The sequence below is a fragment of the Pagrus pagrus genome (assembly GCF_965226575.1).
Source record: "Pagrus pagrus genome assembly, chromosome: 5".
NCBI classification, from domain to species: Eukaryota; Metazoa; Chordata; class Actinopteri; order Spariformes; family Sparidae; genus Pagrus; species Pagrus pagrus.
In genome coordinates, this window is record NC_140189.1 from 26366751 (window position 1) to 26382416 (window position 15666).

Here is a 15666-nt window from a genome sequence, read left to right on the forward strand (position 1 = left end):
ACCGTCAGGCCTCCTGCTTCTAAGGGGTTACATTTTGTGTGAGTGGCTGAGACAGTGACAACATTCACCCTATCACAAGACACTGTATCATCAACATGATCACATCACGTTAAAAAAGTTATGTAATGTTGCTTTAAAATATTACTTTCCTAAAAATGAAAGTCACTCATGGAGAGAATACTAGAATAAAAGTCTAAAAGTATCTGATATTTAATGTACTTGTGTAAAATGTGTTTAAGTATCAAAAGTACACGTAAAGGTAAATCATACATATTTATGTATAAACTATTAACAGATTTGATATCCAGCATTTTTCTGATTATCCAAATCGGTGTTTGTTTGTTCTTATCTGATTGCATAATTAAATATTTAATAAAAAATATATATGCTATGGCTGTGATGCACCATCCATTCTGTAAAGTCACTAGTAACTAAAGTTATTAAGTGAAAAGAAGTGTAAAAGTACAATATTTGCCTACAAAATGTAGTGGAGTGGACAAATAAAGTAGTAGTAGAAAATGTAAATACTCCAATAAGGTTCCAATTCATCACTGAGCTAATATCAGAGGACAAATAAGTTACAAATTATCCTCAAATAACAAATATAAAGTGAAAATAAAGCTACATACAGGACACGAAACAAGGACAATACAAACAAACATATATACAAAACACAGAATAAGATAAATATTCAAATAGAGGAAAATAAAATAAAATTTAAAAAAATAATAATAATACCAACAGACAGAGGGATACATCCATAGACCAATATAGAGATAAGAAGGAAGGTTTCAGGGAAAAAGGTTTCACTTGTTACATTTTTATTCACATTTTGTCATTATTGAAATTAAAAAAATTTTTCTTGCATATATATATATATCAAATTTAAAATCAAATCAAATTTTATTTGTATAGCCCAAATTCACAAATCACAGTTTGCCTCAGAGGGCTTTACAATCTGTACAGAGACGACACCCTCTGTCCTTCGACCCTCGATTCGAGTGAGGAAAAACTTGCCCCCCCCCAAAAAAAAGCCCTTTTAACAGGGAAAAAAAAAATGCGGAAGAAACCTCAGGAAGAGCCACAGAGGAGGGATCCCTCTCCCAGGACGGACAGACGTGCAATAGATGTCGCATGTACAGAGCAGATCATATATATATATATATATATATATACACATATATAGGTTATTGTATAATGAGAAGTATCATGGCAACAAACACTATCTTTAAGGTTAAGAGAGTAGACAATGTTAGTAGGCTCTAAAAAATGAGACTCCATGTCTCTCCAGAATTAAACATTTCCAGAACTTTTGGGATATTTCAGTCAAAAAATAAAATAAAGTTAAAAATAATAATAATAATGACACTTAGAGGGGTTCACAGACCAACATGTCATCTTTAGACAGAGGCTTCAGGGTAAAAGGTTTCAAAATTACTCAAACTTATCAAACTTTGTTTTGTTATTTATTATTTTTATTAAGCAATTCATGTAGTGGCTTTTGTCCTAAAAGAAAAAGAAAAGTTTAGGACTCGAGTTAGTAGGATCCAAAAAAAGTTAGTAGGCTGTAAAAAATGAGACTGCAGGAGTCTCCAGAACCTTTTGGATATTTAAAAAAACACATTATTTCTATACTAACTTTACAAAGTGTCGAAGAAGAAGTCACATGGTGTCTGTGTGAACTCTGCTGTCAGCTCGCAGTTGACTTCCTCTGACAGCTCAGACGACGCTACGCCCACTGCTTGTGTTGTTGCGTGTCTGTGTGAGTGTGTGAGTGTGTGTGCGCATTAAAAGTGACACCACAAGAGGAAAAAACAGTCAGTCAGTCCAAATCATGGCGAGGCTAAGCGAGCATGGGATCCGTCTCAGTTCCGTATGTATTACACGTTTCTTATCTGTTGCAGCTTGTGTGTGTTTGTTAATTAACTTGCAATACGTGTTTTGCTGCAGAGGCAGAAAAATGACGGCTGACAACTAAAAAAAACAAACTTGTTTCTCATGTCTTAGATGAGTCCTTCCTTCCTGAACAGCAACTCCACCAGTCACACCTGGCCCTTCAGCGCGGTGGCGGAGCTAATAGGTAGGTGTCGTTATGAAGTCGACGGTGCTGTTCACCTGCTGCTGTTACCTGCTGCTGTTACCTGCTGCTGATCAAACTATCCATGTTTTCACTTCACGCTCTCTTCCGCTGTCGCACTCAGAGTGGACTGTGTGTCAAACAGACGACAGGACTTCCTCTTTCTCACTCTCAACGACTCTTATTGCCGCAGCACGCCGCGCACAATGTCTGCCGGAGTGCCTTTTGGACAGCGTCGTGGTAATAATGTTGTTGTTAAGTAAAACAGGTAGTTTAATAAACACCACTACGTGCACAATAACTTGGAAACTGAGGGTGAAGCCGGGTGAGACTGTGTATGGAAAGTTTGTCCACCAGGTGTGCGTGTCACAAGGACAAAGTCTGGACTTGAACCATCACATGAATCGATAGTTTGTCCGCCCACGTGACTGAAAGCATCCGTTTCTGTCTGGCCTGTCGGCTTTACCGTTTCCTCCACTGTGTGCTGACCTGTGTTGTGTGGCTGCTCCTGTCACAGCAGCAGCAGCAGCAGCAGGAACAAGGCTGCGCTGTGGGTGTTAACGTGTGTAGATGCAGATGCAGCACATCACTGCAGCTCCCCTCATGTTCTGGTGAGAGTGTGGTGGTGTTGAGATGTGAGGTGATGACCTCATGTCGGTGTCGGCTCAAGTGTGGGAAGTGAAGGCTCAAGTTTAAAAACAGATGTATATCTCTGTATGTCATCAGCATACTGTTTTAATAATATCCTGTCTGACTACAGTGTATTTGTAACTGTCAGTGGAGAGTTTACAGTTACTATCATACTTTCATGTATGTTTTTATTCATTTGTTTTTTAGCTATACCTGCCGGACATTGTGAAATGTAGTGATGGGGCGATATAAGATGTTAAAGTGGCGAGTTTCTTTTTTTGGGATGCTCGTGAACATCCTCTCGAGTGGCTTGACAAAGGTGTCTAGCTCAGTAAGGTAGAGTCCTGTATGCTCCTTTTCGATGAAGGCAGTCCACGTGCTGGTTTGGAGCCATTGCCAATTATGGAACCAGTTTTTTTCTGCGGTTCGACGTACAAAGGGCTGGCTCCTGGCCAGGAAAACTGGTTCCACTGTGGCACCAACACTGTGTTGGTCTAGAACGTAGAACTGCTTACATCATGGGCTGGGGGGAGGGTCGTCGTGACCAGGGACCAACATAAACCACTTATGACAACCAGAGCTGGGGTGCTCTGACCTATCCAGGGGAGAATAAACAAAATAATTTCACTATTTAAACCAGTCGTATTTGGGTGCCAGTGTAGGCATGCAAAGCCAGAAGCAACACTTGTAAAGAGTCGATGTAGTCATATTTGTTTCTACCAATGTTGGGGAAATGGAGAAGTATACAGTGACTGAATGATGTCACTCTACAGTGGCACAACCAGAGGTCACAACCAGCGCTTGGTTCACCCTAACCCCTGTTATGAGTGGGAAAGTGGATAGAGCTTTTTAATTTTGACTGCCTTGGTATGCAAATAGTGTTTGATTGATTCATTGAAAAATCCCAGTTTATACAATCTGATTTTCAATCCATTCTTTGATAGTCATAACGTCGTACTCACCAAGTCAATCGCTGAGATCTGCGAAAGCGATGACATTGCTAAAACAGTGTTTGACATACAATTGAACTTAGCTTAATTTGCTGGGCATTAGCCACGTAGCTTCAGCTGCTAAAGTTTTTGTGTTTGCTTCATGGCTGGTGAGGATTGATGACGAAGATGATGGGAAAGGTAAACAGCAACACACGGAGCTAACAGAGGAAGATAATTGATAGGGAGAGGTGTTCGAGGAATTAAGTTAATTGTGTGTTATTTAATCTAGCTGGCTAACTTTGGGTTGTTGTTAGCCAACAGGGATTTAGTCCAACACAGTTTCCGTTTTTTGTCATGCTGTCTGTTTACTTTTCGGCTCAGCTCTTACGTTGGTTTAGTTAAGTGCTTAAAAAACAAATCAATTCTGTAAGACCATCGGTAAATAGCTGTCATTCATGTGACCAGGATGACATGCTGCACAAGTGCCGCATGTGAATGGAGAGCTACTGTAGCAGCCGTAACTATGTGAATGTCAAATAAGAAATTATGGCCAAACAAAACGCAACAAAAATAAGACCCGACTTCTAATTAAACTGAATTTTGTCAAAAAACAGAAGTTTGTTTTCTCTCATCAGTCATCACAGTTTTAAAGAAGCTGATTCATGCTTGAATGACTAGATGTGTGTGTTTCTTCCTCTTGGACAATTTAGTAGAAACAATGAATCAATCAGTGAGAAAATCTCCCTCCACCCTAGATCGCCTCTCGTTCACTGTTGTTAAATCTTTTTTTTTTTTCTCTCATGTTGCAGACAATGCATCAGATCCTGGTGTATCCGCTAAACAGATCTGGATAGATGTAGTCGAGGAAGCCGGTCAACGCTGTCTGACGTTCATTGATAACGGCAGCGGCATGACCCCCAACAAGCTGCACAAGATGCTCAGGTAAGACACGCTCATGCACGTCCTCATAAAGTTGACACGTAACTGCAAAACACCGCTAGACACACTGATAGCGTTCCTCTTTTTGCAGTTGAAACCACAAAAAATGACTCACCAACAACTTTAGACTACATTTTACATTTAGTTTCTCACACACATTCTCCCACACAAACAAGCAATATGAAAACCCCTTTGACTCTTTGAATCTCTAATATACACACACCTGTTATGTCCAGCTTTGGTTTTACAGAAAAGGGTTCAGGTAAGGCCAGTCAGCACGCCATCGGCGTGTACGGCAACGGTTTCAAGTCCGGCTCCATGCGTCTGGGGCGCGACGCGCTCATCTTCACCAAGAACGGCGGCTGCCAGACTGTGGGGATGTTGTCTCAGACCTACCTGGAAAACATCAAGGCCCAGGCCGTCATCGTCCCCATCGTCCCCTTCAACCAACAAACCAATATCCTTCATCAGTTATTAAAGGTGGGGACGCTGACGAGGCGTTTCAGGAGCAGTGTTTTCTGTGGGAGAGAGGGGCTTCCGTTGGTGTGGACTTTTTAACTTTCAAGATCTTTTACAGTACATGCACAAGAAAGTATGAAACACTGAAGAAAAGGTAATTATGGTAATTAACGCTTTTACTTGAATCATTTTTTTATGGGGAGTAATAGCAGTTTAACGTGAGTACAGACTTTCAGTACTTTACCCACCACTGACTGATGTCAGATGTCAAAATATGTTTTTCACCTTGCAAGCTATTTTGTGTCCTGACCTTAACTCAGTGTTACAGTCTCTGGTGACGACTGAGGACTCGGAGGCCAGCCTGGCAGCCATACTCACAAACTCCATCATCACCACCCAGGAGCAGATACATAAGCACTTTGACTCCATAACGTCCAAAAAAGGCACCAAGATATTAATCTGGAACATCCGCAGGTCTGAAACTTGCTGAATTTAGGTTGAAAGTAAAGGATAACAGATTGTTTTCCCCTGCATTCACATGTAGTATTTCAAAATCAGGTTTAAAAATAGTCAGATCTTTTTGTTATACACTGATCAGCTTTTTTGCAGAGAGCTGGATGATAAGACTTAGACCTCTCTCATATCTTGCTATTAAATATTAACTACAGCCAGGAGAGTGTTAGCTTAGCTTTAAATACAGACTGAAAGTAGGGGAAGTAGCTAGCCTGGCTCTGGCCTTTAAAGCCTCTTTGCTAACACATTTTATCTCACACGTTTGCTTTTAACACTTTGGCTTTCATGCTGAGTAAACAACCAAAGTGTGTGCAGCTTGGTGAATAAGTGTATCTCAGCCAGTAAGCATATTTCCTAAAATGTTTAACTATTCCTTTAGTTTGAGTCGACACAAAGATCCTTGGTTCTGGTCTGTAGCTTCATGCATTGAGGGCGGGTCTAACGTACAGCATGTTCGACAGCAGAGTATGCAAACGCAGACTCCAACGGAGAGGCAAATCAGGAAGGAACACACACATGTGACATTTGTTTAAGCGCATTTTTAGACAAACACATGCAAAACAACACCCGTCCAGAAACAAACTCCCATACCATCGCCATATTGAGAGCAGAGAGACATAGACATTAAAGATTTGAAGTCCCTTCCTGATCTCTAACTGCTGCCGAGAGAAATAGTTCAGGTGTCTCTCACACTTTCTTCAGTTTCACTTCCTCTTTTTGTTGGAGTCAGAAAAATGGTCTCAACCTTGATCGTTATCATCACATGCTGAGTACTGCATAACACTTTCAGAACCCCTTTGTGTGGCTTTAAAACTGCAAAATCTGTCGAGAAGTCTGTCGATGCCTGTTTTAACACCTGCTCCCTTTGATCCTGAAGGGCCAAAGATGGCAATCCAGAGATCGATTTTGATACCGACAAGACTGACTTCCGCTTACCCTCGATTCAGATCGAGGAGCTGAAGAAGGGTCTGAGGAGCAGCGGATCCCTGAGAGCTGAACAGAACATCCCAGACATGCACTACAGTCTCAGGGTGAGTGGAGAAGACGTATGTCGCCTGTGTGATCAGATATAGTCCTGACTGGTTTCTGTCACGAAAAAGGGTTATCACTACACGTCCCTTCTCCCCTGACTTCCTCGTGTGGTTGAATTTATTCTCTAGTCGTCACCGAGGAGAGTAAGAGGATGTTTTTACGTGCTTTTAAAAGAAACGCTGACATCTTTTGTTATTGTTCTACTGACAAAACAGCACTATCTCTCTGTTTTCTAAGACAGTCCTTAGAGAAAAGAGCCATGGCAGGCAGTTAGAAAAACAAAAAGCGAGCTTTATTTAATAAAGCCGAAATCCACAATACAAAAGGCAGGCAAAAAAGGCTGGAGACCCAACAGTAATAACCCGAGAGCGGAAAAACTACAATAAGTACAAATCAGGATAACGTGAGGAGGACACAGGCAGCAATTGCAGGTTAAACACGAGAAGAAGACTAAGGCCTCGTAGATCAGATGTTTTTCTAAGCCTATATTTCCCCCCTCGGTTATAAAAAAAAATCCTGTCCTCACAGCCTTCACTTTGCAAAATGTGTCTGTACACATGGGAAATGCAAAAACGATTACAAACGCTGAAACAGGCATCCCACGCCGATAGGTGCCGAGAAAGTCTTCATCGCTGATGTGTCAGAAACAGAGAAGAACTTTCTGATCCTGTGCAGTGAACTTTCTCCTCTGCGGAGGCTTCGGCACACCGCCGAGGTGCTATGGAGAAAGCAAAAGGTGATTTATCCGTGTGGACAGACGACGAGGTGGAGTCGCTCTTTGCAGAAAGCAACAACGTGCATGAGACTTGAGGTGGGACGTCATCGTTTCCCCAAACTAAAAAACAAAACAAAAATCTCTGTTTTCAGGCCAACCAACGAAGAGTGAAGGACAAAACACAGACTTAAAATAGACGAGGACAAAGTCAAAGACAGGAAGAGGAACGTAAAACATGACACACAAGCGGTGGCTTTAAATACAAATGGGGAAATAACAACCGTGACACAATCCAGTAGATAATATATATCCAACGTATAGGCGCATAGTAGTACAGCTATCATAATTATAGTAAAAGATTGTGCTGCTGTTTCAGTATTACTGCCACACGTCTTTATTCAGTCAGGTATTCCTCTCGAGGGACAGCTCTGTCTCCCACAGCAGTAAGGTTTCACTGCCACTTCACACCAACACTGTCTGACGAGGTCCATTCAGTTTTGGCCGAAAACTTGGGATTTACATTTCATTCACAAATTTACAAACAGTTGTTGACAAAACAATGCATTTTTCCATTTTTTATAGTTAAGGCGATATCTTACGCACATGTTTTTGCCGCATTACGAAAAAACAAATATCTCTAAAACGTCTTTGTTCTCTTCTCTTTCTCGTATCTCTTCTCTTTGCCCTGTTTTCACCAACCTGACAATGTATTTTCCAGATAATCCAGCGGATATCAAATGTTTCAATTAGTTTGAGAAAAATGAGATTTGTGAAAGCACGTTCGGACACTTGATTTTAGGGTTAATGGTGACGATGAGCGTTGGACTAGAATTCGGGGTGAGAGATGAGGTGGTTGCGGTTGAGGTTTTGGTAAAGCCCCTATAGCACACGGCAAATATGAGCCCCGTGTGTGTGTGTGTGTGTGTGTGTGTGTGTGTGTGTGTTTGTGTGTGTGTGTGCGGCTGTGTGTAGCGGTGTGTGTGCCAGTTTCAAGCACAAACCGGAGCGAGTCTTCACTCACCAAGATGTGCCTGTGGTTTTATAGTAACACAGCCCCAGTTTCATTTCAAATTGTTTGTGGTTTATATTTCATCTCAGTTCTTTAATGGATTCAGAATTGGGTGAACTTTACTCGTGTTTTTCGAAGGTTTCAAGACTTCTGAATGTTTTAATAATGACAATATATAACAATGTTAATAAACGGTTCCAACTCGTTCTGTTGGACCAAAAAACTAACTTAACGGTAGGTGTTTTGGATTGAAGTTGTCTTCCTTTTTCCATCCTGTCTCTGTGTCTCTGTTTGGTCTCAGGCCTACCTCAGCATCTTGTACCTGAAGCCGAGGACACAGATCATTCTGAGGGGGAAGAAGAATCTGCCGAGACTGGTGTCGAAGAGGCTGAAGCACGTTGAGCATGACGTGTACAAACCCCACTTCAGTGTATCCTCACGTCGTCTGTGTGTGTATTTGTGCCAATATTCAGATGCAGACAGGAAGTGGGAAGTTTGTACAAAAATACCTGCGGTAGTTAACACATGTTTGAGAGGGGGAAATGCTTCCACTGCTTTGGTTTGGCACGACCAAACATGTGGCACAGTACAAGAAAAACACATTGACTCTGGAAATTCAAACAGAGACGTTTAGCTTAGCAATAGCTATAGTCATAGTTAGCTCCTAACTTGCTAGCTGTTGGCTCAAAACGTACCTCACGATAAGCGGACAAACACAGACTTTGACTCTTCTGTCATTTTTCTTTTTGATAGTCACCCATTAAACATAAAATTAGCACACAACCTAATGCATCTTTTAAAAATGCTAACGACAACAACAGTGAGCGCCGTAGGAGCTACTCTGTAAGTATTAACATGTCCAGCGCTGGTTACCTTGACTGGTGTCTGTCAGAAAGAGAAGGTGAAGGTGACCTTTGGACTGACGCTGAAAAACAAAGACCACTATGGCATCATGATGTACCACAAGAACCGCCTCATTAAAGCCTACGAGAAAGTGGGCTGCCAGCAGAAGGTAAAGGAAAAGGACTTTTACTCTGTCTTCACAGTGCTCTCCCACAAATATAGTATTAATGGGTATCTTCCTCTGCTTAAATCTCACTTCCCTGTGTGCTACAGTCCTCAGGTCAGCGGGTTGGAGTCGGTGTCATTGGTGTCATCGAGTGCAACTTCCTCAAGCCTGCTCACAACAAGCAAGACTTTGAATACACCAAAGAATACAGGTACAACACACACCAGTGAGACACGTCAAGGAATATATGCCCAATGTGCTTTTTCCCATGGCAAAAACAGTTCAAGTAATTTACTGTCTTTTCCTTTTTTCTTCTCCCAAGACTCACCCTCGGCGCTCTGGGCCTAAAACTCAACGACTACTGGAGAGAGGTGACGGAGAAGAAGGCCAGAGAGCGAGAGTTTCAGGCTCTGGACAGAGACAACAGCGAGGACGATCTTGACGATGTCGAGTGAGTGTCGACGGTTGAATTGCAAGAAGTGTGCAAGAATCTGGCTCTAAAATACACGAGAAGTGCTCAAAATCAAGTTGCAAATAACGAGTCCATGTTCTACAAACCTTTCATGGATAATGACGGTAAAAATCCAGGAAAATCTGGGTCAGTTGATAACACTCATGTAGGAACTTGAAAGTGAAAATAGCTTTATTTCCCAAAGCTTGAAACCAGAGAGCTGAGACGCTGCTCCTGAAGCTGAAGCGAAGAAGAGTAAAAATGCTGAGGCAGGGAGCTTCATTTACTGTATGATGTACTTAACCAGAGAATATGCAGAGGTTCAACAGAAACACGTTTGACACATTCATGGAGACCTGAAAATAATTTTGCTAGTAGTTGTTTTTGTTGTTTGGACATCTGTTTACTGGCGGATCTCACACCAGTGCGTCTGTTCTTGCAGGGCTCCCCTGTGGTTACAGTGTGAAGACTGCCTGAAGTGGCGAAGCGTCCCCGCGGATCATTATGACGAGGTTCCTGAGAGCTGGAACTGCAGCCAGAACCCCAATCCACGTTACAGGTGCTCCAAAAAAATGTCACACTGAACCTTTGCGAGCGTCTAATCAAAGGGGAACTCCTGATGTTGATGTCATCGAGCTTAATTTGGCTTATCAAGTTCCCTTTATTGACGGACTTCCTGCGCTGTCACTCCACCTACCATGCACAGATTATGAAAAATAAATAGTTGAGAGGGATCCTACGAATATAAAAAGCATTTTTGCCTCACAGAAATAAACAGTGTTTATCTTAGAAACAGCTGGCTGGCCAAATTGAAGCTTATGGCACGCCTGGCGTAGAGTGAAGGCCTAAAATCCTTAAATGATTTCATGCTTGTATGTCTGATTGATTTGGAAGATGCATCACCTCACTGCATAGAGCAGTCACATAGGGCTCAGGACGTCTACATGTGCTTTAACCAACAGAGGAGGCAAGTGTTGGGTGTGTGTGTCTGCGTGTGTGCTGTGGCTGTAACAGGAAGGACCTGACCCTAACTTTAGCAGTAGTGAAGTTTGCTAAGCCAGATGTCTTCGTCTTGCAGAACCTGTTCGTCACCAGAGGAAGCAGAAGACAGCGAGGAACTGTTGACACCCAGCTACCAGAAGAACCACAAGAAGCAGTAAATTCACATTTCTCTCGAACTCTCAGACTGTGTTTGTGTGAGCATTTCTAACTGGGCAGATGTTTCACGCTGCTACTCTTCCTGCATGTCTGCATGTGTTTGTGGGTTCACGTGCCATTTTGTGGTTTCAGTCAGTCAGTCCTTTATTTCCGGTGGTTGTCCACGTGACTGTGTGTGGAGGTAGAGAGGAGTCGAGTTTTGCTGTACTCTGCCTGATGATGATGAGCGCAGGGACCGACATGAGAAACAATCAGTTCTTCAAAACATTGCAAGCTCATATTAATACGTGTAGATGCAAAGGAATTTCTTTTAGCCTCTCTGTCAATTGTAAAACAAAAACTTGTTAACATTTAATATAAAAATGTACTTTTTTTGGGACTGGAATCATCAAATTAGCTTGTTAGCTTAGATAGTAAGTGTCTGACTGAAGCATAGATTTTAAATAAAACTAGATAGTCGACCCAAAGACAGTCCAATGAGATTTACTTGAGTTCCCCTGGCCCCGTCCACAAGCTCCAGCTCTGCCTGTAGACTTTACATTGTGATGAAGTCACAGATTTTTAAAATGCTTTTCTTGGATCGAGGAAAGTGGAGATAATCTTGTCTTGATCTTGCTTTACAGACCTCTCTTTTATAAGAGCTGCAGGGGAATGTATTGCTGTAATACTGCATGTGGCCTCCAGGCAAAACTGGAAGCAATGCTGAGTGACGTATCCACGTCTATAATACATTCAGGGGCTGAAGTCAACAGACTCGCCTCTGACCCTGTACCCAGATTTCCCTTATTAGAGCCAAAGCTGAAGCTGGCTAGATTGCTAGCTAATAAAATACAATTCAACTTCCAAGTTGAATTTCATGTTTATAAAGTATATTTAAAAAATTGTTCCTTCTTTTAGACATTGTTCTTTTAACCAAAACCACATACAAAATCCCCAAACTTGTTTTAGCACAAAACAGATTTTTCTTTGCTGAAATTAAATAAGAATTTGATGTTAATGACACTAACTTACCTATAAAACATCATTTATGTGCTTGAGTTGTCCCGTTGATCGTTCAGGATTGAGGCACTTTCTTTATAACACCATACAAAGTACTGCACATTGCGTCGCTGCAAACTTTGAGCCTCGTTCACCTTTTGGTGCGTGGTGACCCTTTATTTTTGTTGTTGGAGCCCTTTGCACCAGCACCTCCAGTACAGTGGCCTCATTGAAATGAATGAGGGGACTTCAGTCGGTGACGCTGTGCTAAACTTGGACATACACTTTTCACCTCATCTAGCATTCTGCATTACATCTCTTCAGATAAAAAAAAGTCATAAATACATTATGCTCTGTCAAACCTCGTCATAGTTTGAGTATCTGTCTCTCTCAACTTCTTAATCTCTGTTTCATTTCCCCTGCAGAGAACAGCCCAAAAGCAGAAAACGAGAGCGATCCCTGGAGGTTTGTGAAAAGTTTTAACTTTAAGCCACTTTCCTTTTGATAAAAACCCTGTTTTTGCTTCACCTCTTCTGGATATATTGTCAATAAGTGTGTTTGTTTGTTGTGTCGCAGGTGTGTGTGTTCCAGGACCAAGTGGCTAAACATCAAATCCTCTCACGCAGTTCATCAGAGCCGAGCCAGCGCGGGCACACAGTCAGGTCAGCGGATGAATGCCAGGCAGAGGAAAACAATGCCGATCAGACAAACACAGATGACCCGGAAGATTACGATACAGACACGCATGCAAATGATGATGCACGCACACAAAATGCAGTCTCATCTGAGGCTGCGCACACGCGACGGGACTCGACCGGAAGAGACGCCGGCATTAAAGACGCAATACCAGGACAGGAGGAAGATGAGACAAGCAGCCCCGGGCGTGAAGATGAAGAGAGAAACAAAAAGAAAGACAGAAACATGGAGTCGATGGCGAGAGAGAGGGAGAGCGCGCCCACATTAAGGTGGAGTAGTTCAGATCATCTGTTCTCATCTATAAGTTTTGCTGTGTTTTTTATTCGCTTCCTTTTAGTCATTGTTTGTTCATTCGTTCCAGTTTCCAACGAGTGGGGCACTGAAATAAACAAGGGTGGCATGAAGGATTTCCGTTCCCCATATACTTCAGTTACAGCGTCTCACAGCTTCTTGCATTCCTGTGTTTTATCTCACATTGATTTAGCTTCAAGACACTTTTATCCAAAGCGACCTTCAAAAGTTGCATCTAAAAGATAAATAATCACACCAATGAAAACACACCAGAGAGGGACCGAACAAACATAATATAAAGCTTCCATATTTTATTTTTTAAAGCAGCATTATGTAGAAATTGGCATTTTGTGCGACTTGGCGCCCCCACTGCTGTCGTTAATACAAATCCCAGGTCTGTAACAATTTGTCAGACGTAAACAAAACTCATTACGTCATAACAACGTTATGTCTATGAAAACTTTCAAGAGCACTGAGCTAAAAAAAAAACCTCCATGTTCGGGCTCCAATACATAGACAGAATGGCAGGTGATAGGCTGGTTAGTGAGATCTGGTATTATTGTTTTAAAATTTCAGCCTAGACACAATTCAGGGAAATGTCATGGTGGGATGGCAGAGATGGTAAAGATAAGAGTCGGATCGGAATAGTCCGTTAAAAACATCTGCCCATGACATTTGTTTAGCAAATGAGGAGCTCTGTAAACAACAGGCTTTGCATTAATGCTTCAGCCCCTTTAATACCCTAGCACTGTAGTTTTTAATTTTTGGCAGCCAGAAACCCCTCACACTAACACGCAGCATTGTTAGAGCTGTCTTTGTTTTCTACTGTATTGTCACTAAATAACAACACAACTTAAACAAAAAAAACAAAGCCCATACGCATGAAATTTCTCAACGATGTAATCATTTCTCCACACGATCCTGGTCTTGAAACAAACTGACTGAGCTTTTGTTCTCTGCAGCCTCAAAAGGAAGCCAGGATCATTATTTTACTGCGTGAAAAAGAAGCCGTGTCTTTGGGAGGTGCGACAACCCGCCTCAGAAAACACGGCAGGAGAGAAAAATCCTGGGGATCAAAAAGATATACCTGAAACACCGTCCTCGGAGAAGACCAAGCAGGACAGCAGCAGCCGAGCAGAGAAACAAGCTGACACGGCGCAGCGGGTCCTCACCAACCTCACCTGGACCCACTCGCTCACCTCCACCCAGACTGTGAAGGTGTCTCCGCTGAGTCGAACAGAAGGGCCGCGGAGCAGACCGCCGCCCCCGCAGGGCAGCGACCGGGAAGCTAATGTGCAGAAGCTGGCCGGGTTGGAGAAAGAGGCCCAGAGGCTACGGAGGCTTCTAGGTCTGGAAATCACAAAGGCAACTCGAGGCACGATGACGACTGCAGAAGGAGGGCCGGCAACCACGGCCAGCAGAGAGGTCGGCTGCCAGACGGACGAGGCCGAGGTCAGCAGAGTTTATAACCAACATTTTAGGCTCGTTATAATTATAAATGAAGATCTAACCGCGAACTCTCAGTAATCCTCTGTTGTACCTCTATCTCTGTATCAGAGCTCCACTTCATCCATCGAGGAGGTGCCGGCCCAGGATCAGAGAGCTGTATGTGGACCGAAGGAGCAGCCTGAGCAGGACTTACCCAGTAAGGACAAGACAGAAACTCACAGCGAGGCCTGTGAAGACAGCAGGTGTGTATTCTAGACAGACATGACAGCTGGCTTTCAGATACAAACATCTGTCTATACCTACAGAACCGAGTTTTAAGAGTCATTTCCAGTGAATCGCAGTACATAAGTTCTTGTTGTCCATTTTTGCTGACGTGAATAAAATTTGGACCTGAGGGACCAAAATGTGCAACCGCTTTAATAATGGTTCTGTTCCCCGATCAGATCGCCAGAGGAGAGTCTGCTCGGCATCCGCAACAACGTGGTGGTGCTTCTCACGGCCCTCCTGCCCCATCTGGACCTGGGTGGCATCAGTATGGAGACCACCGATGTGGACAGCGTCCTGCAGCAGATCATAGAGGTCAACTCACTGAAACTATGATCAGCACCGTTGTAAACCCCTGCAGATGTCCTGCTTCCTGTTTTCCCCGGAGCAGAGAAGAGAAGATTTACTAACTTTGTTGTAAAAGAGAAAAATAATCCTAGTGTCTTAGCATCGTCCTCACAAACACATTGGTAGTTAGTGAAAGTTTTTTGTCACGTCGTTTTGAATACAATGTGTCTGGTGCTCGTCTATTTTAAGAAACTTCGCTGAGCCTACCTGCCTGCCTAATATTAGCTTTTACTTTTAACTTGAAATAATCTCATAAGTTGAAAATTGTGTTGCTGTTGTTTGTTTTGCATCTGTTTATATTGACTGTTGACTGATGTTAATTTAATTTTATACACATTGTGGCATCAGAGAGTCATGGAGTAACGCTTGTTTCCTTATTGTTCATAAACAAGACTTTTTACGTTTGCATTAAAATGCTGAAACCAGTTGCTGCACACAGTCTCTTACTTTTCAAGGTGTTAATTAACAGCTGCTTTTCTTTAACACGACGTACTGCAGGCGAAACAATGTGTCGGGTGCTCCTGGAAAACAGGAGAAAAGGGAGATTCCAGAGGGAATGCAGGCAATCACATTTTTAAAAAAAAACATGTTTCAACCATCAGGCCTTTGTCAGGGCTCCACAAAAACAAACACCATGTGGCCCCACCTGTATAGTGGCCACAGCCAATAGGAGGCATTCACATGACCCAGATAATGAGATACCAGCTGAAACATGT

At 42.5% G+C, this 15666-nt stretch overlaps 1 protein-coding gene across 1 annotated transcript; it reads left to right on the plus strand.

The window, feature by feature from the left end:
- The first annotated feature begins 1759 nt into the window (after positions 1-1759).
- Positions 1760-15375, plus strand: LOC311257246 (MORC family CW-type zinc finger protein 3). The gene is made up of 17 exons (XM_084352778.1): positions 1760-1873; positions 2008-2080; positions 4449-4581; positions 4815-5035; positions 5364-5511; positions 6428-6581; positions 8608-8736; positions 9199-9318; positions 9423-9526; positions 9638-9766; positions 10209-10325; positions 10845-10922; positions 12328-12367; positions 12479-12867; positions 13852-14341; positions 14447-14580; positions 14782-15375. The coding sequence occupies exons 1-17, from the start codon at positions 1835-1837 to the stop codon at positions 14936-14938; spliced, it is 2655 nt and encodes an 884-aa protein (XP_084208904.1). The 5' UTR covers positions 1760-1834; the 3' UTR covers positions 14939-15375.
- Positions 15376-15666: the final 291 nt, after the last annotated feature.